The sequence below is a fragment of the Pseudonaja textilis genome, chromosome 1, assembly GCF_049901715.1.
Source record: "Pseudonaja textilis isolate UNSWEBS1 chromosome 1, rPseTex1.2, whole genome shotgun sequence".
Lineage (NCBI taxonomy): Eukaryota > Metazoa > Chordata > Lepidosauria > Squamata > Elapidae > Pseudonaja > Pseudonaja textilis.
The window spans coordinates 294,021,521-294,046,746 of record NC_141990.1 but is presented as its reverse complement, the minus strand read 5'-3'; the positions used below and the strand labels follow the sequence as shown (position 1 = coordinate 294,046,746).

The window sequence follows — 25,226 nt, the reverse complement described above, 5'->3', positions numbered from 1 at the left end:
CTTTAGTCCATTTAAATAATTTTCGTAAGACTTGATTTCTTTTTATTTTTTCTGTTTCTTCTCACAAGATTCCTCAAAACTTTAACAAGCTTCTTTTGTAAATTCAATATCAGAAAATTATCTAAGTCACTCTCTTAGTTTATTGTTTGTATATCCATTTTAAGTATTAAAACATTAACTGTTTCTTTTATATGTCCAGTGTAGCAACTTTTCCCGTGTAATTATTGTAGCCTGTAATTTATAAATCAATATTCAACTCAGACTCAGTCTTCTCAAGCAGAACTTGTTCCTCTTCCATAACATCTTTTAGACACAATTTCTCCATAGAGGCAGATGTCTCTGCTGACACTGTTAAAATTAACTTCTGATCCCATTGTTCAAAAATATCATTCAATATGTCCAATGTTGGAATATTTTGCTTCATTCTGTAATTATAATTTGAGTTTATGTGCTCATCTCCTTTAATTGCAATCTTTAGTTTCCTCTGGTTTCCTCTAGTGTCCAATTTTTAAAATCTTATTTTTTTAAAAAAAAAACAAAAGCCCACCAGAAAGAGTTTTTATAAATTATAAAACTTTGTATGGATCCTTGGCCCATTTATAACTTTATAAAATAAATCAAACTTTTAATCACTATTGTTTTTTGCTGTTTATTAAACAAATATGAAGTTATTAGTATTAATTTTATTGAGTACATTATTTATATTCCTATAACTGTCTGGTTTGGTACAGCAACCAAATTGGACAGGTATAAACTTCAACAGATAATCAAGATTGCAGAAAGAATAATTGCAACCAGCCTGCCTTCCATAGAAGTCCTGGCTGTTGCACGGATCAGGAGGATGACTGAGACTTGTAGACTGCAGACTCCTTACATTCTGGACATAAACTGTTTCAACTCCTTCCCTTGGGATAGTGCTACAGGGCATTGCGTGTCAGAACAACTAGACACAAGGACAGGTTTTTTTTTTAACTAAATTGAACTGAATACTTTATTTGGCCAAGTGTGATTAAACAAACAAGGCATTTGTCTCTGGTAAAGAAGTTCTCAGTGTACATACAAAGCAACAGAATAATAATACTCAGTATCAATAAAAGAGAGACTAAAGTTGATCACAAGAAGGCTAAATAACACTACAGCCATACCACATACACATAGACATTAGACAGCACTGTGAGAATTAGGTGTCTAGCAAAGTAATGGCACAAGAGAAAAAGCTCTCGCCATGTCTAGTTATATTAAGTTTTTCCCTCGTGGGAAGGGCCAAGAATCCCAGAATGAAGGAAACATATTCAAGTACAGATAATCCTTGACTTATAACCATTCGTTTAGCAACTGGTGGAGCCATGGTGTGGCACTGGCTAGAATGCAGTATTGCAGGCTAATTCAGCTCACTGCCAGGAGTTCAACCTCACCCACCAGCTGAAGGCTGACTCAGCTTTCCATCCTTCTGAAGTCAGAAAAATGAGGAGCCAGATTGTTGGGAGCAATATGCTGACTCTGTAATCCACTTAGAGAGGGCTATAAAGCACTATGAAGTGGTATACAAGTCTAAATGCTATTGCTGTTGTTTGTAGCTACAACCGCATTAAAAATGTGATTTACAACTAGTCTTCACACTTATAACTGTTGCAGCATTCCTATGGTCATATGAAAAAATGTGGGTGCTTGGTAACCGTCATTTATTTATTCTGGTTGCAGCATCCCTGGATCATGGGATCAATCACCACTTGTGACCTTCCCAGCTGGTTTCTGACAAGCAAAGTTAATGGAAGAAGACAAATTAGCTTAATGACTGCATGATTCACTTAACTGCAGCAATTTTCTTTAACAACTGTGGCAAAAGTAAAATCATGTGCATCTTACTGAACAACTACCTTGCTTAGCACTGGAAATTCTGGCCCTAATTGTTGTTGTAAGCCAAAGACTACCTGTAGTACCATATTCTGGTGGCAGATATATTTTGGATGTAGTATTGCTCCTTTTTAGTTTACAGTGTATTTATTCATAAGGATGCTGAATCTAAAATACGTTAATTTTTATACTTCTTGGTAGTAAACTGAATACCTTGTGATCAATACTAGTGGCATTTCATAAGTAAATTAGTAGTAGGTTTTAGATAGGAGAATGTTGGAAAAATATTTAGAAGCCATATTTTGTGCAGTATAATCATTTTTGAAGAGCAATTATGTTCATCTGAAGCTGCAAACCAGTATTTATTACTAAATAGATAACTATTAAATAGCTGCCATAGACTATTTTTGTTGGGACCTAGATGGACAAAATGCATTCATCCTTGCCCTTTTTGGATCTCTCAGCAGCCTTTGATACCATCAAGCATGTTATCCTTCTGGACCATCTGCAGTGATTGAGGAATACAGTCACTATTTTCAGTTGTTATGGTCTTTCCTTGATGAATGATTCCACTTGAGGGGGAAGGGCAGGCGAGATTAGCCAGACTGCAGAGGTGCCAATCTTCATCACGTGATGTATCATGACTTTCCCCACCTTTGTTAAACCGGATGTGAGCGTGGCCAGCACGTGAGACATTTGGCCCGCGGGCTGTAAGTTTAACACCCTGGACGTTTGAGACCTGGACTACTCCCTTGTAAGATGATGCAAGGATTAGTTCTCTCCCCTCTCCTATTTAACACTTACATGCTAAGCCAGACTGATCATTCCACAGAAGCCTGTTGGTGTCTTGAGGCTGTATAGTTCTGTGTAGAAAATAATGACCCTAACAGAGTTATACATGCTCCATTTCCAAGATAAAAAGGGCTAAAACATTAAGCCCAGAATGTCCAGCCAATGTCTAGAAGCTGCTCAGACAGCCACCTTGCTAATTCACTGAATCATAAGGAGAAGGTACAGCCAAATCAGACAGGATTCTGTTATTATAGTCAGTCTTGGTAAAAGTGGATGTAAATATCCTAGGGAATTGATTATGTGGTCTAATTTACCTAGAACAGGGGTGTCAAACTCACTGCGTCACAGCATCGTCAGTTGACGTATCGGGACTTTTTTCCCCTTCACTAAACCAGGCGTGGGCATGGTCAGCGCATGACACATCTGGCCTGTGGGCTGGGAATTTGACATCCTGACTTAGAGGTATGATAGTCTGGATGGAAGAGGGCTTAAGCTGAATCCTACTAACACAGAATTACTGTTTGTCCATTGAGATTCTTTTTCATTTCAACATTATCTCTGGACAGGGTGGCATTTCACCAGAATGATCAGTTTTGTGACTTAGGCATTCTTCTGGACACATAGCTTCTGCCAGAAAAGCAGGTAGAGTGGCCAGAGAGGACTTTTCCTAGCTTCAGATCATGCACCTGTTGCAACCCTACTTGGAGTGGTTCTTGCTACAGTAATTCATGTTCTCACCCAAATTTGCTTGGGCTACTTTACATGCTCTACATGAGGCTGCCTTTGAAGATCACTTAGAAGCTGCAATTGGTTCAAAATTCAGCAGCCCATGTGTTGATCAGTTTTCAATAGAAGGGAACATATTACACTAGTGTTGTGGGCCCTGTATTCATTGCCTACAAGTTTCTGAGTGCTTAAAGTGTTGGTACTAACATAGAAAGTCCTACATGGCTTGGTGTCTAGATACCTGCAGGACTGCATGTTCTGAAACAAATTGATTTGGCCAGTTCAATCAACCCATGAAAAACTCTCAGTATTACCCTACTTTAAGAAGGTAAAGGAGGGAAAAACTCAATGGTGCTGCTTTTCATTGATTGGGCTGGTTGTTTGGAAGGACCTCCCAATGAGCACCTAGCTTGGCTCCCACCTTGCATGGCTTTTGGAAGCTACCAGAAAATAGAGCTCTTCTGAAGGGCATCTGGATCTTGACCCCATTTATATATCATTTCTTAGATATTTATCTGTGCACTATTGAGAGCCCCTAGGGATTTTGCAATCTATAATAATACATCTATCTATGTGATAGAGGAGGATTGCGGATGTCAGAAAAAATAAAGTACACAAAGGACTGGCAGTGATGTTTGCCTATAAGCATGACTGGCCCACAAAAGCAGTTGCTAAATGCAGTATCAATAATTCTAGTCTGGATAAGACATCTTCTCCTGCTGCTCATGAGGTCCAGGGGTACTCGGGAACATAAATGTCAGGCACACATACAGCTTCATTCATTGAATATGGCCAAAATCCTGTATGTTGAAATGAAAATAGAAGGGTCGTTCACTGTCTTTGCTGTTGGCTGGTATAGAGGAATACCAAGATAACTTGAGGAAAGAATGCATGAATTATTAAATAAACATCAACTTAGCCCTGGGAGGAAGAAGAGGTATGAAAGTAACTTAAGGTAACCATCATTCGGTTCTGTTTGGTTTAAGAGGGGCATAGTGTAACATTGACAAGCTTTTAAATAGTCTGTTCCCTGATCTGGCCTATCTCAAAAGGGCTGACACCTGGTAAAACAAGGTAGCAAGAAGAGAAAATGCCAGTCCTACAGGCAAGAAAATATGTGGGGCCATATTATTGTATATTGTAAACTAGCACAGCATATATAGACGTGTAGATAGAAACTGCAGTCAGTAGCTATTGCACTGTAAAAAAGCACAATGTGACCAAAAATTGCCTAGTCTTTTCGAGAAATGTAGATGGTACATACATTCTCTACTTTCACAGCTGAAAAACAATTATTTGAAGAATATATATTTATTTGCAAACGTAACTGAAAAATGCAAACCATTTCTCTTTAGGTAAAGCTGGTTAGCATTGATGCATCTGAAATAGCAGATGGAAACTCCTCCATGGTACTGGGCCTGATATGGAACATAATCCTGTTTTTTCAGGTAAAAAAATCAAATGCTATAATTCATGTTTTTTGCTTTCAACAGAAAAGATTGGTGTGCAAAAAGGGATACAAATTAAATAGATGTTTTCTGTCATCTGTATTTTTTTTGTCTAACAACATTGCAAAATTTGGACTATGGAAACCATCCCATCACCTGAGCCTTATTACCTCTTTCTTTTCTCCCTTCCTCCACCTCCTTCTCCGAACATTTCCTTTATCCTCACAAATGGTTTTCTTCATCTAATTACATATGTCCAGACTGACTTAAATAGGTTTGACTTTCATCCAAATCTTAGATCAGTCTCCAGTCATTGCATTCTTCATTTTAATGGTGTGCATCTTGCCAATTATGTTTTAAACATAATGCAAAACTTGAGGCCCCAGCTAAGGTTGCAATTGAACCTCACAATCTTCAGATGTAGATTCCAGAAACCCTTACAACAAATTGTCGTTTTATTTTGGTGGAGAGAAAAAATTAACACATGGGGACACTGTGCATAGTTTTCATGTTATTTAATTTTACTTACATTTACATTTATGTTAAATCAAATTTAAGTGTTATCCTTGGCCTATCCACTTTTTATCCTGCCCTGAAGTAATTTTTGGAATATGATTTCCAATATGCCACAAAAAGTCAAGTGCAGGACTCAGTCAAAAATAAAAGATTGCACACTGCTTTTTTAAACAGTTGTAGATATGCATTGTTTCACTGTACTAAGACTGAAATTAAACCGTGAAATGTCACACAATGATTTAGCCATGTAATCAATATGCTTCCAACTTTTTAAAAACACCAGTCCAGAGCAGATCTAATTTGTTCCCTATTTTATGAATTGAGAACCAGATTTTGGCCAATAATACTTCTTGTTCATTTCTACTCTCTACAAATGTTGCTGTTTTTTTTTTCCATAGATGACCTTTAATGTGATTGAGAGTTCTATTTATGCCACCTTGATAGATAGAAAATATTACCTGAATGTGGAAATCAGGACTTGAAAACTTTTCTAGGAAGAACAGCAAGTCCTTCAAACCTAATCAATATTTCCTGAATTTTACCTAAGCGAATTTGGACCTTTTCTAGGAGGAGAGAATTGCCAGTTTTGAATAAAAGATTTAATTATAATAACCTATCCAATCTATTGTCTCAGTGAGAGGATTGAAAATCAGTATTAAAAAGTTCATACACATAAATACCACAAATATTTGAATACCGATATTCAACCTTAATTAAAACGTTGAAGTCTGATTCATTTTGGACACATGCTTCTTAAAATTCTTCCTTTTTAGAGACATTTTAAAAAAATATTTAAATGTTGCATAACTACGTATGTCATACTCAATTCTACATATATTAAAGTGTATCTTTAGGAAACTTTAGTTTGTACCAGAGATTGTAACTATTGATGACTTTCAGGTAAACAGGAATTGTTTCTGCTTACTCTAATTTGGGCAACTGAGTTATTCCAATTTGGGCAATTAAAATTTGCTAACTCCCAAACCCATAAAAGCCCCTTCACTCTCTTGGGGAGATTGTCTAGATGATATTTATTTATTTTAATCTATTTAATTGGTATAGCTGCCCATCTCACGTACATGGTAATGGAAGGCTAAGATAGTTAAAAAAGAAAATCCAAAACAAAGCAGATATAAATAATTGAACAATAACAAAAGCCCATTAAAACACATTACAACTATTAGAGAATCATTGTGGGTTTAATGTAAGGGAGATTGGGAGATTTAGAAGTGCTGTTCTTCAGGGTATCAAATTAGCAAGTACTTTTCTGGAAACTCAACCCCAGTTTGCTAGATCATTTTTAATTTTAAGAAAGGCAGCAAAATTTTCAATGACATTTCAGGATTAAGTCCTATGTGAGAACTTGATAGCCAGCAGGAGACCACATGAAATTTGTGCCCTCTTGCCACTAATATAATTTAAATAATTTACATCACTCTCTATTTTAAACACTTTCTCCTCAATGGCCAGTGAGCAACCACATTACTTTAAAATGGACAGTGTTTAAAAGGGTGGGGGGAAACCCCTATTGGTGACAAAGAGAGTTAGTTAAAATCGCAAACATTATTATTGTCATGAATCTGTTTTAAAAAGTACTAAATGGAATATTCAGCCTTCCAGATTTAACCTGATTATTTGCCTAATCGAGATTGGTCAGATGCTGATGCTGATGCTTCAATAGATTAGATTACAGATTAACAGAGTTGGAAGAGACCTTGTAGGTCATCTAGTCCAGGGGTCGCCACCTTTTGGACCTCAAGGACCACCAAACTCATAATTTTAGATCCCAGGGACCACTAACTGGTTCTGTGGGCATGGCCTAATTTGTGGGTGTGGCTTGGTGGTCATGTAACCGGCTGGGCATGGCTTGTATGTAAATATTATAAATATATATATAAATATTGAATTTTTTATTAAAAAAGAGCAACTTTACCCAAAATCAGGCAAAGCAGGCAGGCAGATTGAGTTGCTCACAGAATCACAGATTCACTTAGAGATCTATCTATCTGCAATCGGCTATCTGGGTCTGTCACATAAAATTTGCTTGCTAGCAAACTCACAAAATTAACTCACAACATACCATGTATGTAAATATTGAATTTTTTTTATAAGAAAGAGCAATTTTTACCCAAAATCAGGCAAAGCAGGCAGATTGCGTTGCTCACAGAATCATTCAGTGATCTATCTGCCATGGTCTAGCTCAGTCTCTCAAATTTGCTTGCTGTGAGTCTGCACTGTATTTGCTTGCAAGCAAACCTTCAGTCCAGAGGGAGGTTTGGCAGAGCCGAAGATCTAAACTTTCTAAAGACTAGCTAGAAAGCAAGAAATCCAATCATTTCCTGCTTCCTAGCTAATCTAAATATCCTGGCACAGCAGAACAGATGATGGTCGGAAAAAAGAAAAATAGCAATTTTAGCAGGCAAGTTTTCTGGGTTAACAGTGAGTGGGTGGGGAGGGTTCCCACGGGCCATGTGGGCAGCACATCCTTGTGTTTCTGCACAGGCTTGATTAATTGCATTGTGGGGGTGCTCTGGGGGTGAGATTTCTCTGCGGCCCACCAAAATTTTCTCAAGGCCCACCAGTGGGCCGCGGCCCACCGGTTGGCGACCGGTGATCTAGTCCAATCCCCCCACACAATTGCTCAGCCAACTGGACCAGTTTTCCCCAACAATGGGTTTTTGGTAATTTTGTCAAACTTTATAGCTAGTTCCAAACTAGTACTAGCTAGTACCAAAGTGCACCAATGTGCCTACCATCCCTGTCCTAATGTCCCCTTTTATTCATACCCATTTCATGTAATCATAATCATGTTCTAATTATATCTTATCTAATACATGCTTGACAAATAAATAAATAATAATAACAGTAAATCTACATACTAATTCAATTAAAAACAATTAAAAAATTTGTTTTTCCCTCAAAATGGCCAAATCAAAATAGATTTTCTTTGCTAGGGAAAGGAGAAAAAAAAACTTGCAACATAATTTCCAACCAAACACTTTCTGAGTACTGTATGTGTTTAGAATGGGCCAGACTTGATCAGATAATCATACAGTAGCTGGGTGAATGTAGTAAGAAAAAAAAATGTTAACATTTCCTTTCAATTATTTTGCCACTTACTACTTTCCTTCCTGCTGCCTCCATTTCAGCTGCTATTTCCTAAACATGATTATTCCTTTAAAGGTGAGCCAAATTTTCAAATGGCAAAATGGAAGCTAACAAGCCAGGAAACACGAGAAGACATTTCCCCGCCCCACCATCTGTTAAAAAGTAAATATGTCAGGCCTTTGAAAAGCAAAGAGTCTTCCATGCCTGGTACTGAGTATTACTCATTAAAAGAGCAGGTTGTTTATCCTGTTCTGCTGCAAAGTAACATTGGCATTGATTTTAGCATTGTCTTACTGCTATTAGGGCATTCCAAAAATACCTTCTTCATAAAGTGTAACTAACACTGGACTCCAAACTGAGCCTGCTCCTTGTCACTTGTTATCTCTTCCAAAGTCTAGTATTTTTCCCCCTATCATTTGGTAACTTTCCACCAAAAAGGCAGTTTGTTGCATTCTAATAAATCATGTTATTGTCATATGTCCTGTTCTGGCAAAGGCAAGAAGGGTTTGGAGCAGAGTTCATGGGAACACAACTACAGGAAGGCATTCCCCTGAAAATCCAATGTTCAGGGAAGTAGGATTCTCGGATAGCAAGGCAGATACACGAAGGCCTGTAGCACTTAAGGGAGAAATAGCAGAAGCACTTTTCTCAAGCAGGATTTTCGGCTGTAATACAATTCCTTCTCTGAAGAGAAAGAGATCTATTTATGGAAAGGAGACTTTGTCCAATAGATAGATGAGTAGATTTATTACATATCAATCAGGATAAAAGAAAAATTCAAAAGCTTACCTTTTTGGTGACGAGGAAAAGCAGTTCACATACTGTATATATTTAAATCTTCGCTGTGCAAGCTACATTATTAATCGCTAAGGCTCTTTACTTAGCAATATTTGCACATTATATTAATTTGACCCCATTGTAATACCTTATGTGCAAATTATTAATTTTTGTAACCTCTTAAAGCTGTGGAAATAAAGTAGAATATTGTCCACAGAATAAGTATGTTACTCTTAAAGTGAGCATGTTTGTGGATTGTTTACTTACAGCACTGATATCTGTAATTTGGGACATATTTGGGCCATGTTACTACAAAAATATTGACTGTTGGAAGGTGGTGTGCATTTTTAAGATATATATTGGAATGCCAGTTGCCAGTGCTAGTGATATAGGGCACGGACAGCTGTTTTCAGATGCATCAAATTGGCCTCAGCTGAACTCTGGGTCTTAGCACTGAAGAGGTGCCTGCAAGAAATCTCTTGCCTAAAGCAATGAAAAGGCTGATTGTCTGGGAAGCATGATAGATCTTTGTTTTGTATTTCTGACCTTAATAATTGCCTTTTTCATTACAGATAAAGGAACTTACAGGCAACCTCGATAGGAACTCCTCCTCATCTAGCCTGTCATCAGGGCCAAGTGGCCCTGACTCGGACACATCTCACCCCAGCACCCCTAATGTTGAGAGAAACATGTCTGTCTCAGTGAAGGATCAGCGGAAAGCAATCAAGGCTCTTTTAACTTGGGTTCAAAGGAAAACTAGAAAGTATGTTGATTCCTCTCCTCGCTTTTTAAAAACAAGAGTCAATTTCATTGCCTATTAGAGGGATGAAAAATGTCCCTTTTTGATCCGTTTAAAGCAATGTAAAGGGGATCTTGTGCAAGAACAGAGTGTAACTGAGCCTGTTATCAAGCTGATCAGCTTTCCTGGTGTTCCTGTTCTGTGATCTTTGTGCTGATAACACTGTTCTGAATTTCTCTGCAATTGATTTGTTTGTGCAAATCCACATTACCGTACAAAGATTATGTGAAACCAGAGTAAATGTACCAGTTCTTTCTCTTTGTAGGTATTCTTGGAGAAAGTGGGGAGAATCATAATTTGTCAGAAAATAAAACTGGAATTCAGCTTTGTGATTCTACTACCTCCACTTCTACCCATTAATCTCAAAGTAGAAAGGGGTATAATAATCTTGTTTATCTGGAGGGAAATTCCATTGTCCACAGATTAATTTTCATCTCTATATATGCAGCTTAGAGGCCAATCTTTTGTGCCTGGAATAGTCAGAGGTTTCATTGCCAGCTAAAATGCTATTCTAAAATGCAAGCAGCCTCCTCTCCATGTCTTCTGTGTTTAATGACTTCTTATAGAACAGTTGTGAAATGGGTCAATGGAATGTCACTGTTATGCACATCACATTTCTATAAGAATATATTCTAAATCAGAACTGTCTACCTAAGTTGGCTTTCTTGCTTGAAAAAATTACAAAAAGCTTATGGCAATATTTTTAAATATTCATCTTGTGCAAATATAGACATTCACTGCTTAAATCATTTGAATAAACTGTGTTTACTTGCCCGTTAGATTTCAGGAAGCAGTTTATAATTCCTCTAAATTATTACAGAGAGCAACTTGCCCCGAGTTCTTTCTGTGTTTCTGTCTCTACCTAAATTTTAATCTCTGCTTTAAAAATTATTAAGCACCATTACTCCCGTACAGGCATATTCTTGGATAGGGAGAATTATCTTTTTCTCATTTTCCTGGGTATAAAGACCCATTAATCTATTTTGAAATCTCAGTGAATTATGCCATTATTGGACATGTCTCAAGCCAAACAGGAAGCAAATTGGGCTACTCACTGACCAGGGGATAGTGTCACTGGGGACTTTCTATAATGTCCAATCTCAGCTTCCCTTTGCCACTGTGGATAGTGTCCAGCAATGCTGTCAGTTGATCATGGGATGGACTCAATTCACTTCTGAGATGGAGTCCAAGCTGCGTTTTGTGATGGCCATAAAATCAAACACTACTCAGTTGGAAGGGACTTCTAGGGGGCCAATCATTTCAACTCCTAATTTCATGTCTCACGGGTAATAAACTATTCTGTGATATAACCAAGTGTATTTGAGCATGGGTTTATTACATTCTCTGTTATAAACAGCTTTGTTGATGGCATTTCTATGTAAATTTATGATCACTGTCTGTCTGGACAATGGGCATTTGTTAAATAAAGGAGTTTTCTAACTGATGTATATTTTTCCACGCAAATGAAAAACTAGTAAAATTAGATATATGTTTAAAACAGTTCTAAATTAATTCAGTTAAAATAAGAAGTACGTTTAAGCTTTAAGGTGTACTAGAGTTAACCAGCATCAAGTCATATGCATGAATACATTCTTACATTTTTTTCTTAAACATAAATACTGGTGTGGAATTAATTCTGTTGAAGGATAACATTAAAACATATCAAAGAAATAAATATATGAAAAAACCTGGAAATTTAGTTGTCAGCTTATAATTGTGAGGTTCAATTTCTAAATCTGAGTTATTTTATTGCAACATTTTTTCATGTTCCAAAATTTGTTAAGCTTGTTGTGTTTTGTATCTGAATGTTCATAGTGCCTCTTTCTCTTTTAGATATGGTGTTGCAATTCAGGACTTTACCAGCAGTTGGAGAAGTGGCCTGGCCTTCTTAGCTGTAATCAAAGCAATAGATTCTAGCTTGGTAGATATGAAGCAAGCTTTAGAGAAATCTCCCAGAGAAAACTTAGAGGATGCATTCTGTACTGCACAAGACTATCTGGGTATTCCAAGGCTTCTGGAACCAGAAGGTAGCTTACTTATCTTTGCATGTCACCAGCATATATATGTAGCAGAAACAGATAAACGTATAGGGCAGATAAATCATAACATGCATTCTACTCTTAAGAGGGATGGTTCAGAACAAGGTTTAGGACATTCTGGCATTTAATACAAAACAGAAGTGATAGCATAAATTCAGCCTAACAGATTGCATGTTGAGAATCTTCCTAGAACAAAAACCAATCTTATAAATACTAAGGTTATAGAAAAAAGAAAGAAAAATAAATATTTTTAATTTAGCAAACTTGTTATCAGGAAGGATACCAGCACTGGTTACTCTAGAACCCTGATGGTGAACCTATGGCACGCATGCCAGAGGTGGCACGCAGGGCCATTTGTGCCGGCACGTGAGCTGCAGGCAAACTTACCTCACTGCGCATGCGCGTACCTCACAGCTGATTTTTGGCCTGTTTGAGGCTTTTCTCGGCCTCCCACAGGCTTGAGGAAAGCCTTTGCAGGCTGAAAAATAGGCCTGTTTCATCACTTCCTGTATTTCCGGAAATACCGTAAGTGACTAAACGGGCCCATTTTTCAGCCTGCAAAGGCTGCAGAAGCTTTCCTCAAGCCTCTGGGAGGCCGAAAAAGGCCTCAGATGGGCCAAAAATCAGCTTGGAGGTGCAGTGCAGGTAAGGGGGGATTGCACGCGCAGGTAGAATGGGGGGCACATTGCCTTCTGGGTGCTGGCACACAAGCTCACATGTGCAAGTGCGCACACAATTTTTGGCACAGGACCCCAAAAAGGTTAGCCACCACTGCTCTAGAATCATCTTCTTGTTGATGCTTGTTCTTTAAAAGAAATTTTTGTACCTGGAAGAATATTAAGGTACAAACATATTAAATGAGAATGAAGTAAAGATGCAGTTTTGAAAAAACAATGTTTTGAAATGGTAATTATTTTTCATTCATGGATGCTTTGGTTAATATTGAAATGATGCTTCATGTGATTTCTTTCCAGATATTATGATTGATTCACCTGATGAACAGTCCATCATGACATATGTGGCACAGTTTTTGGAGCATTTTCCAGAACTGGAAGGGGTATGTGTTTTATTTTGCTTCACTTTTTAACTTTTTTTTTCTTTTTAAGATACTTATATAGCAGTGGTGGCTAACTTTTTGGCCTCCCGTGCCGAAAATTGCACGTGTGTGCGTGCCAGCACCCAGAAGGCAGTGCATGCTGGGGGGGGGGCATGCCCCCTGCGCATGTCCACGCAACTCCCCCCATGGGCCATGTGGCTCTGTGCATGCATGCGTGACCCCCGTTTCTCTGCACATGCGCACGCATCTCCCTCACCCCCTGCCCCTGTGCATGCATGCCAGATGCCCAACAAAAAGCTGTCAGGTGGCACCATGCATGCACATGCGCAGTGGGGTTCTTCCAGGTGATCTCTCATGTGCCGGCAGAAGTGGCTCTGCATACCACTTCTGGCACACATGTCATAGGTTCGCCAACACGATTATATAGTATCACTCCTTGTGATTTTCTGATACATTACCATGCTGAATAGATTAAGTAAGGAATACTTACTGATTTTCCGACTTTTACCCTTGTATGATTGTTGCCCACTTCTGTCAGGTTTTGTCAGTTGTTGGTATTAATATTTCAATATATTCTTATAATCATAAGATGATTCAGCTATTATTTTAAATTAAGGTATAATCAAATCAATTATCTTCTACAACGATGCATCATATTGAATTGAGCAAATATCAAGGATTTTGCTGCTCTGGAAAGAAGAAGGTACCTTCATCATAAATTGCCCAAATTGAGTTGATGATTGTTATGGCTGTGTGAATCCTTTAGAACCTAATTTAGATTATAAAGATCATCAATTAGATGGTACAAGATATCAGACCCCAGAGACTGGCTTGTTGAAGACATTGGACCTTGAGTATAGAGCTTCCCACAAGCAAAACAAAGTTCTCTGAATCTGGTTTTCAAAAAATGACAATCAGCATATTGATTAATTCATGCATATAGTCATATTCCCCTACCCTCAATTTTCAGCAAATGACAATTAGACATATACTGTTCACTTTTATCCAAGTCTCTGTCCAATGCCTTATCTTCAACTTTTTGTAGTGGAATTATATTCTATATGGACTTTAAAAAGTAACTTTCACATCTATGCTATAAGAGTTAAAAAAGCAGAACAGACATGGAATTCTCAAATTGCATTCCGTTATTATTAGTTCTAATGGAGTTTGCTTGATAAGAACCGTTCATTTATATTGAATTACAACAATTATTTTGCCCAGTGTTTTGAAAAATATAACCATTCAACTTTTTTCTGATTCTATGTATTCATTGTTATTATTTATATTTAATGTCATATAGGAAGACTTTTCAGATCTGGACAAGGAATTTCCAATTGAATCTGCTTATGTCCATATTAAAGAGATACCAGAGGAAGAAAAACAAGAAAAAGCGTTACTCCTGAATGAAAATGGAGAACATATATATCCTATTCACCTAGTAGGAAACCAATCACTACCACCCCAAATTGATGGTCTCACTTTGCCTCTTGATGAGGAGAATCAAAATTTTCATGCAACAAGTATATTACCTAATGACAGCCTAGCTGATTATATGGATTCTTCTACAAAAGAACCTCAAAGGCCTAGGTCGTTGCCAATAAGAAGTGTTCAGATCAGTCCCATTGCTAAACTTGCCAACAATGTAAACCAATCTGAAGTAAATCAAGTGAATTTGTCTGCTTCAGTAAAGAGTGATGACCTCCCATCAACTGTTTATATTTACCATAAAGATTCTGTTGAACCAGTTGACTCTGATGAATTTGACTCTGACATTCAAAAATCATCCAGTGAAATAAAAGAATCACCTGAGAGTAAGATTTGTTCCTTTCCTTGGACTTCCCATTTGTCAAAAAATGTATCAGAACATTTGACAAATGAACCTGAGTATGTAATTCCAACCTCTGAAGCACAAGATGTTGCACAGAAGTACATATTACAGATGTTGAATCAGGAAATAACATCTAAGCTTACAGAAAATGATGAACCTGTGGAACAATCATCTAACTTAAAGGAAATTCCATCTACTAATCAGGAAATTGATGGACATGACATTAAAGATAATTCAGAGACAACTTATACACCTGAATATGAACCAATCAGTAATACTTCCAAGAGCCTTAATAATGCTAATGAAGCATCAGTGACAACACCACATTCTTCCAAAGTTTCCATAATTCCTCATGACCTTTTCTATTATCCACATTATGATGTCTCCATATCAGCACTGCTGGATGCCTTCGCTACCTCCCCTTCTGATACTGACCTTTCCCTTTTAGAAAACAGCAAAATCTGCTCAGAAATTCTAGTCGATTGTTTGGCTGAAAATGAGCCCCTTAGCCCAAGCACTGAAGGGAATATTCCCAAACAAGATCTACCGAGCAATATGAAGGATGTGCTGAAAAAACAGGACAATAAAAGCTCAAGAAAACAGAAAAGAGATTCTCAGAGTCATACCAAATTTTCATTTAGCAAGGCTGCTGTGGTGGGGAAAAACACACTGCCTCAAAATAGCAACAATATGGCTACCACTGAAAACAATTCCGCGCACCCAAATGTTCATGAGGTAAAGTTTGCTTTTGCCATTACTTGCTTGGTTCAGCAAAATAGTTCTTATTTTAACTTGTACTCTATGCCAGGGATCGCCAACCTAACCTTTTGGACCTCAGGGACCACCAAACTCATAATTTTAGATCCCAGGCACCACTAACCGGTTCTGTGGGCGTGGCCTAATTTGTGGGTGTGGCTTGGTAATTTGACTGGCTGGGCATGGCTTGTATGTAAATATTATAAATATTTATATAAATATTGAATTTTTTATAAAAAAGAGCAACTTTTACCCAAAATCAGGCAAAGCAGGCAGATTGAGTTGCTCACAGAATCACAGATTCATACAGAGATCTATCTATCTGCCATCTATCTATCTGCTCAGTCTGTCACATAAAATTTGCTTGCAAGCAAACTCACAAAATTAATTCACAACACATCATGCATGTAAATATTGATTTTTTTTATTTAGAAAAAGAGCAACTTTTATCCAAAAGCAGGCAGATTGAGTTGCTCACAGAATCATTCAGTGATTTATCTATCTGCCATCGGCTAGCTCAGTCTCTCAAATTTGCTTGCTGTGAGTCTGCACTAAATTTGCTTGCAAGCAAACCTTCAGTCCTAAGGGAGGTTCGGCTGTGCTGAGGCTGAAGATCTAACGACTAGCTAGAAAGCAAGAAATCCAACCATTTCCTGCTTCCTAGCTAATCTAAATCTCCCGGCACAGCAGAACAGATGATGGTCAGAAAAAGGAAAAATAGCAATTTAGCAGGCAAGTTTACCGGGTAAGGAGTGAGTGGGCGGGGAGGGTTCCCACGGGCCATGTGGGCAGCACAGCCTTGTGTTTCTGTGCAGCCTGGATTAATTGCTTTGTGGGGGTGCTCTGGGGGTGAGATTTCTCTGCGGCCCACCACTGCTCTATGCTGCACACTAGGATTTAGAGGAACTGTACACTACTATTGGAAGGAGGGATGCCCTTTAATACATGCTATTTTCAACTAAAATACTTTTAAAATACTTTTAAAAAGTGGCTGTTTGGGTTTTTATTTGTGTGCTTTTTTTTAAAGTCAGGATTAGATGCTTGACTGATGTTTTCTTACTGACCCATAGGAAGATATCAGAACATTTATCCCTGTTTTAATAGCAAGTTTGGATTTAAACATTGGGATAAGGAACACATCAGAAAAGGATTGGTTCCTGAACCTTTGACACAAAGCATCCATCCGTCATTGCTATATACATCAGGAGTGGTTGATAGATATCATGTGGCTACTACCATTGCATTTAGAACACACCAAGATCATATTACTAAATTGGGGGGGGGGATGATATTTTAAATTTTAAAGGATTTTAAATTATTAAAACCAGGTGAATAGGAATAGGAACATTTTGATAAGCTTGAACAACTCAGTTCGCATCTTTACAACAGAATAGAAAATCACAGAACACCAAACCTTTTTGGTTCTGTTCCCTCACTAGAGGGGTTCATACATCACTGGAAACCCTTCTGCCGCTTTCCACCTGGTTAGTTATGTCTCTCAGCTCTTTTCTCTTTTGGATTTGGACTGTCTATTAGTCACGCTCAGAACTGCTTATAGGATTTCTATTTGTTGGCAAGCCTTGAAACAGTATCCCTAGCTGTCCTTCTGCAGTAGGCTTTCTTAAACTGGTATATCTCTCATTTTGTTGGACTTTGGCCATTTAGAACAGGGATCTCCAACCTTGGCAACTTAAAGACTTGTGGACTTCAACTCCCAGCTTTGCTGGCTGAGGAATTCTGGGAGTTGAAGTCCACAAGTCTTAAAGTTGCCAAGGTTGGAGACCTCTGATTTAGAATACTGGGTAGGTGTGAAAGAAGTTATAAAACCTGGAGAAGACTGCCTATGCCATCTATGTCATAGTGTTTTCAATTTGCCATGTGCTGACATTTTATTATAAGATCCTTGAATACCCAAACCTTTGAAAATTTATCGGGAACAGTTCACAGTGAAAGTCAGCATTAACTGGCAAGTCATCTAGGCGATGCTTATTTTCATTATCATTCACAAATTTTGGGATTTCCATCATTTATATATACATATCGATTGTCACATTTCAGGCTTTCATTGAATAATTCATATACATAATTTTTTCATCTGTAATATTTGTTTCATGATAACATTGATTATTGAAAGTGGGTGTATAACTGCAGCTTATTCAATATTTGCATAATGAGAATCTCAGTAATGATTCAGTGAATGAATATGTGGCACCGCAGTAGCCAAAAGTAGTTACAACCAGGTATATTCATTGTGATTCTCTCATAATTGCTTGCTCTCACTGCATTTTGTATGAAATGTATTATATAAAATTAGGGAATACAAAAGGCTTCATCAATATGTTCTACTCCAAACCAAGCTATCCCAAATTTGGGCTTAATCTATCTGAAACATTCAGTGAAACCAACTTGGAATCAGAATAATCCATATCTGAATTCTTTTTTGTGATTATTTTCTATTTTGAGGTGGGCTTTGATCATTATGAAATAGCGTCCATGTAGTTTTTGAGATTCATTAATCCTCTTTTTATGATTAAATAGGGACTTGAATGCCTAACCCTAATGCCTTGTCCTCCATGAGCAAGTAAAACACAATGAAGGCAATCATTTTTGAAAGTGTATTTGCACTTTGCCTCTCTAGCTGGAAATGAAAGTTTCCAGTGCCAGTGAGTGTTGGCTGTGTAGGTCAGACTGGAATCTTTGTGAGTTGAGTAGTGATAAAAGCTAGGCTTCCCCAGTTGAACTATTGCTGTATTTTCTTCAGCCAACATGGCCAGCAAGGTAGATTTCAGGTGGTACATCTGTCTGGACTCACTGCAGGGGTGGGATGCTACCGGTTTGGCCCAGTTCTATAGAACCTGTAGCTGTGAAGAGCAGCTGACACCAAACCGGTTCTGTGTTTGGCCCACCTGCCTGCCTGGGCTCTAGGCTGTCCTTTATTCCCTGCTTTTCCCTCCTCAGCTGCTTTGCACGGCACAGCTGAGGCTGAAAAAGCAGGAAACAAGAGGATTTTCAAATGCTGCGCACCTGAGCATAGCGCTTGTCAGTTGTCCAGGCAGCGCAGCTGATGATTTCTTACGAATGCTGCACACATGATTGTTCACAGTTCGGAGAACCGGAAAATCGCTCCACTGGCTGGCCCCACCCCTTCCTACCCACCCACTCCTAACCTAGTATGCGAGCCATCCAACTTGCCTGGTTTGGAAAATTGCTATTTTCCCTTTTTTCCCCCTGACCATCAGCTGTTGTGCTCTGCCAGATTTAGATTAGCTAGACAGCAGGAAATCCTTGGATTTCTTGCTTTCTAGCTAATCTAAAAGCAGAGCTGAACCTTCCTTAGGACTAAAGTTTTTCAGTGGAGACTCAAGTAGCCGATTGCAGATAGATAGATCTCTAAATTAATCTGTGATTCTGTGAGCAATTCAACCTGCCTGCCTGCTTTGTCTGCTTTTGGGTAAAATTTGCTCTTTTTTTATAAAAAAATTCAATATTTACATACATGGTGTGTTGTGAGTTAATTTTGTGAGTTTCTTGCAAGCAAATTTTATGTGACAGACCCAGATAGCCGATTGCAGATAGATAGATCTCTAAATTAATCTGTGATTCTGTGAGCAACTCGATCTGCCTGCCAGCTTTGTCTGCTTTTAGGTAAAAGTTGCTCTTTTTTATTAAAAAATCAATATTTACATAAATATTTATAATATTTACATACAAGCCATGCTCACCCAGTCACATGACCACCAAGCAATGGCCAATCAGCAAGCCACGTCCACCCAATCACATGACTACCAAGTCACACCCACAAATTAGGCCACACCCACAGGACCAGTTGTTAAGAAATTTGAATCCCACCCCTGACTCACTGCCTTGGGATTGGTTTATCATTCTGATATTAGCTGAATTTGGGGCACTAATCCATAGCCAATAAATGGAGCCCTGTTTAGTTTTCTGGGAAGAGACCTTTGAAAATGTGCACTTCCAAAGGTACATTTTGTGCTTACAATACATCCCAGATTTGTCAGGTAATTAAATAAATTTGCCATCAACATATGTTTAAATAAAATTATTACCACTTTACTAGTGATTATGCTATATTTTTTGCTGCACAGCTCAAAAAATGATATAGGGAGGACATTAGTTTTGTTTTGTCTTGCTGTTTAAGTTAGCCATCATCTGGCAAAGGCAACGTATGCAACTGTTTAGGGAACACCATCTAAAATGGGAAACCCAACTAAGAACAATAGCAATCTCTTGTAGTTTAGATATAGATAAAATCTGATTTATGTCTTGTGCATTATTAACATGGCAATATGTATTTCTACTTGAATACCTACCAAATTTGCCACCTAAAAACATTTTTAATCCAAGCTTTTGAGTTTCCAATTGTACACCATTGTTGCACTCAGTTCTGTTTTTTACTGCCATTTTTATTTTAGTGTACAGACTTACACACACGTATTATTTGTTACTTCTTATGTTGGTAGATCATTTGGACAGCACTCTGCAAGGAATTACAACATGATTGACAAAAATGTATGCACTTGCTAAGAATCGACACTATGACACATTATCAATTAAACATTAAAAATTAAATATACTAAATATGTTTTCAATCTGAACATTTCACACTCTTTTTTATAGATTATGGAAAATCAATCTGATACTACAGCTGAAGAAAGAAAACTGCCAGAAGAAAGAAGTAAAAAGAAAGAAAAAAGGAAGAACAAGGCAATCTTCCAAGGAGAAAGTCCCCAGAGCTCAAAACCTGGGTTTACCCGGTTAATAGATAAGCTGGAAGAAGAATCCATAGACCATCTGGCTCTGTCAAGGTGCTTTCTGGCCCCACCTACAGAACTTGTCTTGCCACTTTCCTTGCCCAGTTTCTAGATAAAGCATAGTTACAAGCCATATCTCACATTTCACTGGTCTTCTTGGCAACAGTCCTAAAAGCTATAGCATGGGAAATGAGTAGGAAAGAGGAAATATTTATACATCCAGATGGATTTTGGAAGAACATGATCTGGCCAACATTTAAGCATATCAAGGGTGATACCATTGAGTGCATGGCTTTCCAGGGAAATTAATAGGGCATAAACTATAACTTTTCATTACAAAATTGAAAACTGAATTTGATATTTTTAAAGTTTTGTTCATTATGTAATAAAAGAGAAATAGTTGGGTGCAGTGGTTGAAGTATTGGCTGGTAACCTGGGGACTGTAAGTTCTAGTCCTGCCTTAGGCAAAAAGCCAGTTAGTTGGCCTTAGGCTTTATCTCAGCCCTAGAAAGGAGGCAATGGCAAATCACTTCTGAAAAACCTTGTCAAGAAATCTGCAGGATCTATCTAGGCGGTCGCTGAGAATCAGACACAATGAACACAATGAACAGAAGAAAAAAATGAAAAATAAAGCAAAATACTTTTTCTTCATCAACATCTGAATATATACGATCCGTGGTAGCTCAGTGGTTAGAATGCAGTACTGCAGGCTAACTCACTGCTCACTCCAGGAGTTTGATTTTGAACAGCTCAAGGTTGACTCAGCCTTCCATCCTTCCAAGGTCGGTAAAATGAGGAGCCAGATTGTTGGGGGCAATATGCTGACCCTGTAAACTGCTTAAAGAGGAGGATATAAAGCAGTGTAAAGCAGTATAGAAGTCTAAGTGCTATTGCTATGTGATTATTACTTTCTCCTCCTCCTCTCAATATACCTTGGGAAGAAATTTTTTTGACCATCCATTGCATCTGTTTTTCACTGAATCATTTAGTTATGGTTTTGTTTTTGTTATTGTAGAATTTATTTTTAATTGCTTATGTTTTATGGCAACTGGTCACCTAGAAGAATAGGTAGGTCACTTTCCTTTAAAAATGGATTTATTCATCCATAGAATCAGCTATTCAAAACAATGCCTGCTGGATGTATTTTCACTGCTGCTTCATTATAGCTGCCTGGGATTGTTCTCTAACTAGAAGATCAATAATGCAATATATGCAGCAGACCAAGAATCCCTTGTGATCTGCTAAGCTTCATGCAGGATTTTGTTATGAGAATTACTCATTTATCAAAGTTTTATCAAAGTTCTGTTGGAATACCATCCATGACCAGGAGGCAGATCAGACTAGATCTTTAAAGTGAATACATCTCAGTTTACAGTTTGGGAAATCAATTTCAGTAGCCTTTAGAGATACATCTTTAAAAAAAAAACTGCAAAGATGAGCTGAGGAAGTCAAAAGAAAGAAGAAGGAAGCCATTTCCTTCCCTAGGCACTTGGTGGACTTGTGTGTTTGATACCGTTCTCCTTAGCCCATCATTCAGTGCACCGAACCAAACTAGCTAAATTTAATATTCTGGCTAATCCCTTATCATTGATTAATTCTCGCAATTGCATTGAAAGTCCCTGGCTTTCAACAGTTTCTGCTACCGCTTCCTCTTCTCTATTTCCTATTTTGTTGTGCAAATCAATGGGGTTATGTTAAACATACCTCATGTCATGGCTTTCCTTAAGAATATGTTTCTTCTTAAGAATTATTTATGCTACCATGTTGAGATAAATAGGAGAATACAGTGGAAAGTATCTACTGCACTTTTGAAGCATGTGCAAGTTTGGGAGTTGGCTTACTTTCTTGCCAAGAGCAGCAAGAGTATTCTAGAACATCTTTATTCAGGTAGACTGAAACTATTAATAAATTGTGGCTAAGTGGAAATGTTGCAGTGTGAGAACATGGATTGCCCTAGACATACATTTATCAGGATAATTTCAGGATCTGAATAGCTGAAACATAGAAATGTGCTGTATCACTGGAGATATTTTTCTTTTAGACCAGCCTTCTCCAGCACACCTTCTAGATGAGTTAGATTATAATTCGTTCACCAATATTTTGGTCATTGAATTTACCTGATTTGGAATAATTAATTAAATTTACATGTCACCCATTTCACTATCAAGTGACAATATCATAAAAGCAACAAATTAAAAAAGAACATTAAAATATTAAACATTAAAGATCGGCAATGGAAGTCTTATTTCTATACCTAAATCTTTTCAGGCTTGGGAATGCTGCAACAATATTAGGATGTTTTTTTTCAAATCATGGTTGACTTACATATGGATTCATTTATACATTTCAGGATCAGCCACAGTGATCCCAATATTGTCTACCAAATAAATACTACTGATTCAATAATTAAGGTAAGCAAGTGAACATTTACTTCTGTACTACTACTACTGTTTATCTAAATGAAATTGAAATAGCATAGTTTTAAATACCTCCAGTGGAGAATCAGTCCTGTCTGTCAACATCAACCAAACTTGATTTGAAACCCCTGGCTTATTCCAACACACCAGATAGGAAACACAATTAGGTAACATTAATAATATTATCTATATTTAATTAATCAAATCTCATGTTCATTTAACATTCATACTGTTCAAACTGCATATCATTTTAAATTATCAGCATCATGAATGAGATTATTGTATAGTTTACCTGTTCAATATTATGTCCCTCAAAGAGTTGAACTACAATTTCCGTCATATCTGCCCACCATATCAACAGCCTCTGGTCTGAAGGTGATGAGAGATTCTGTTCAACAAATCTGAAGTATACTATGTTCAGAAAAGCCAATTCAATAGATACCAAGAAAAATCACATTTCCAACACTATTGGTATATAAATTTCACTGTTATAAAAAAAAACCTATTGTACAGGGAGTGCTTGTTTAACAACTGCCTTGTTTAACGACTTACAGCAGTGATGAAAAAATAACCTTGTGACCAATTCTCACATTTACATTTGCAAGTATGCTGAAGCAAGATTATAAGCACAGTTGTGGTTTGATTTAGTGGTCATTTCACTTAACAATTAAGTTGCCAGTCCCGATTGTGATTACTGAACAAGAACTATCTATATTAAGAACTGACTTCCAAGACAGTTGGCTTCTTAAGGCCCAGTCTGGTATAAACAGATTGATATTAAAGTTATAAATGTACTTATATTAGCAAATACCCATGTCATTCTCAGATTCATTTAGACAAGATAAATGACATAATTCAATGCACACAAAAAACCCAAGTTTAGTTGTGCTGTTATCACCTACTTTAAAGTTTGGCCTATGTAGTTATAATATGGGTACACTTCTGGATTATATATTTTTAGGAAAGTGGCAGCCCTGGTGTACAAAAGAGCACAAGCCCAAGTGAATATCCAACTCCTGCTATCAGGTAGGTATATTGTTTAATTTTTGCACATCGAGCCTCGAGAACAAAGATAACATTTGGTTGACTGAAAAGTACCTTTATCATATTGGTATTCTTCCCTAGAACTCCTAACCAAAATTATAATATATAATATAACTGCAGGTAGTCCTCGATTTATGACTGTTCATTTAATAATAGTTAAATGAATGATGGCCTTGGAAAAAGTGACTTATGATCTGTTTTGAAAGTTTTGACCATCACACCAACCCATGATCTCACAGTCATGTGATCACAATTTGGGAACTTGACAACTGCAACAACTTGCAGCACATGATCACAATTTTCAACCTTTCCAGCAGGCTTCTAACAAGCAAAGTCAACTGGGGAAGCTATATTTGCTTAATGATTCATTTATCAACCATGTAATTCAATTTAACAAAAAATGGTCATAAAATCGGGCCTGGTCATGTGATGGCTCACTTAATAACTGCATTACCAGCCAAAATTCCAGTCCCAGTTGTGGTCATTAATCAAAGACTACCTGTTTTATATGTATTTTATCATATAAAATATAATAAACTTCGATACCTAGCAATATGACAGTCAAAATATCCTTGTTTTTTTTGTTAAATATGAACCTATCAATAGAAATACATAATTGTGATGGTCTTCAAATAATAAAGTTGAAAGATTTGAAGGATGAGTGGCGGGAAATGAGGCTGATGGATGGCAGAACCAGATTTTTAACAGTTTATAATGTATGTCAGCTAGGCTGAAATCAGATTCAGATTGTGGGTAAAGAATCTATTGCAATTGTGGTTAAATATTAACCAAATATTAATCACTAATCTGTTTCCCATTTTGGCACACCAAGAAACTTAGTACTGAGGGAAATACAGTAAGTGATGCAGCAAAATATAACCTTGTGATTATTTTTGTTTTTCCTGGTTTGCTACTGCTGGCTCAGAGTAGGCTCAGCAGAGCTTTCTATTTTTCCACTCTGTTGGCAGTTGGTTGGTTTCAGAAATGTGTGGCAGCATCTTTTCCCAGATTTGCTGCCCACAAATGTATGGACTTCAGCTCCCTGAATTTACAAAACAGCCATGCTGACTGCAGAATTCCTGGAGCTGACAAGCACATCTCTCTGAAGGGCATCCAAAGATTATAAGGGTGATCTATAGTCTGTGTCTCTGCACGTGTTCAACGATTATGCTAAGCCATGGCTTGCTTAACCATAGTTTGTGAAATAAATTGTAATTCCTAAGTAAGTTTTTTTAAAATGCTTGCTTCCATAATCTGACCATTGGGTATAGATCTTAAAATATAAAGTAATTG

The 25,226-nt window shown here is 37.5% G+C and overlaps 1 protein-coding gene across 2 annotated transcripts in view; it reads left to right on the top strand.

Moving 5' to 3' along the window:
* Positions 1-25,226, top strand: part of CLMN (calmin) — an 82,056-nt gene that overhangs the window by 54,379 nt on the left and 2,451 nt on the right. For both annotated transcript variants that reach the window (XM_026717000.2, XM_087922137.1), the window contains 8 exons: positions 4,728-4,820; positions 9,794-9,984; positions 11,854-12,047; positions 13,034-13,116; positions 14,417-15,679; positions 20,339-20,526; positions 22,823-22,883; positions 23,851-23,915. In XM_026717000.2, the coding sequence (XP_026572785.1) occupies positions 4,728-4,820; positions 9,794-9,984; positions 11,854-12,047; positions 13,034-13,116; positions 14,417-15,679; positions 20,339-20,526; positions 22,823-22,883; positions 23,851-23,915 (2,138 nt within the window). The remainder of the gene's footprint in view (positions 1-4,727; positions 4,821-9,793; positions 9,985-11,853; positions 12,048-13,033; positions 13,117-14,416; positions 15,680-20,338; positions 20,527-22,822; positions 22,884-23,850; positions 23,916-25,226) is intronic.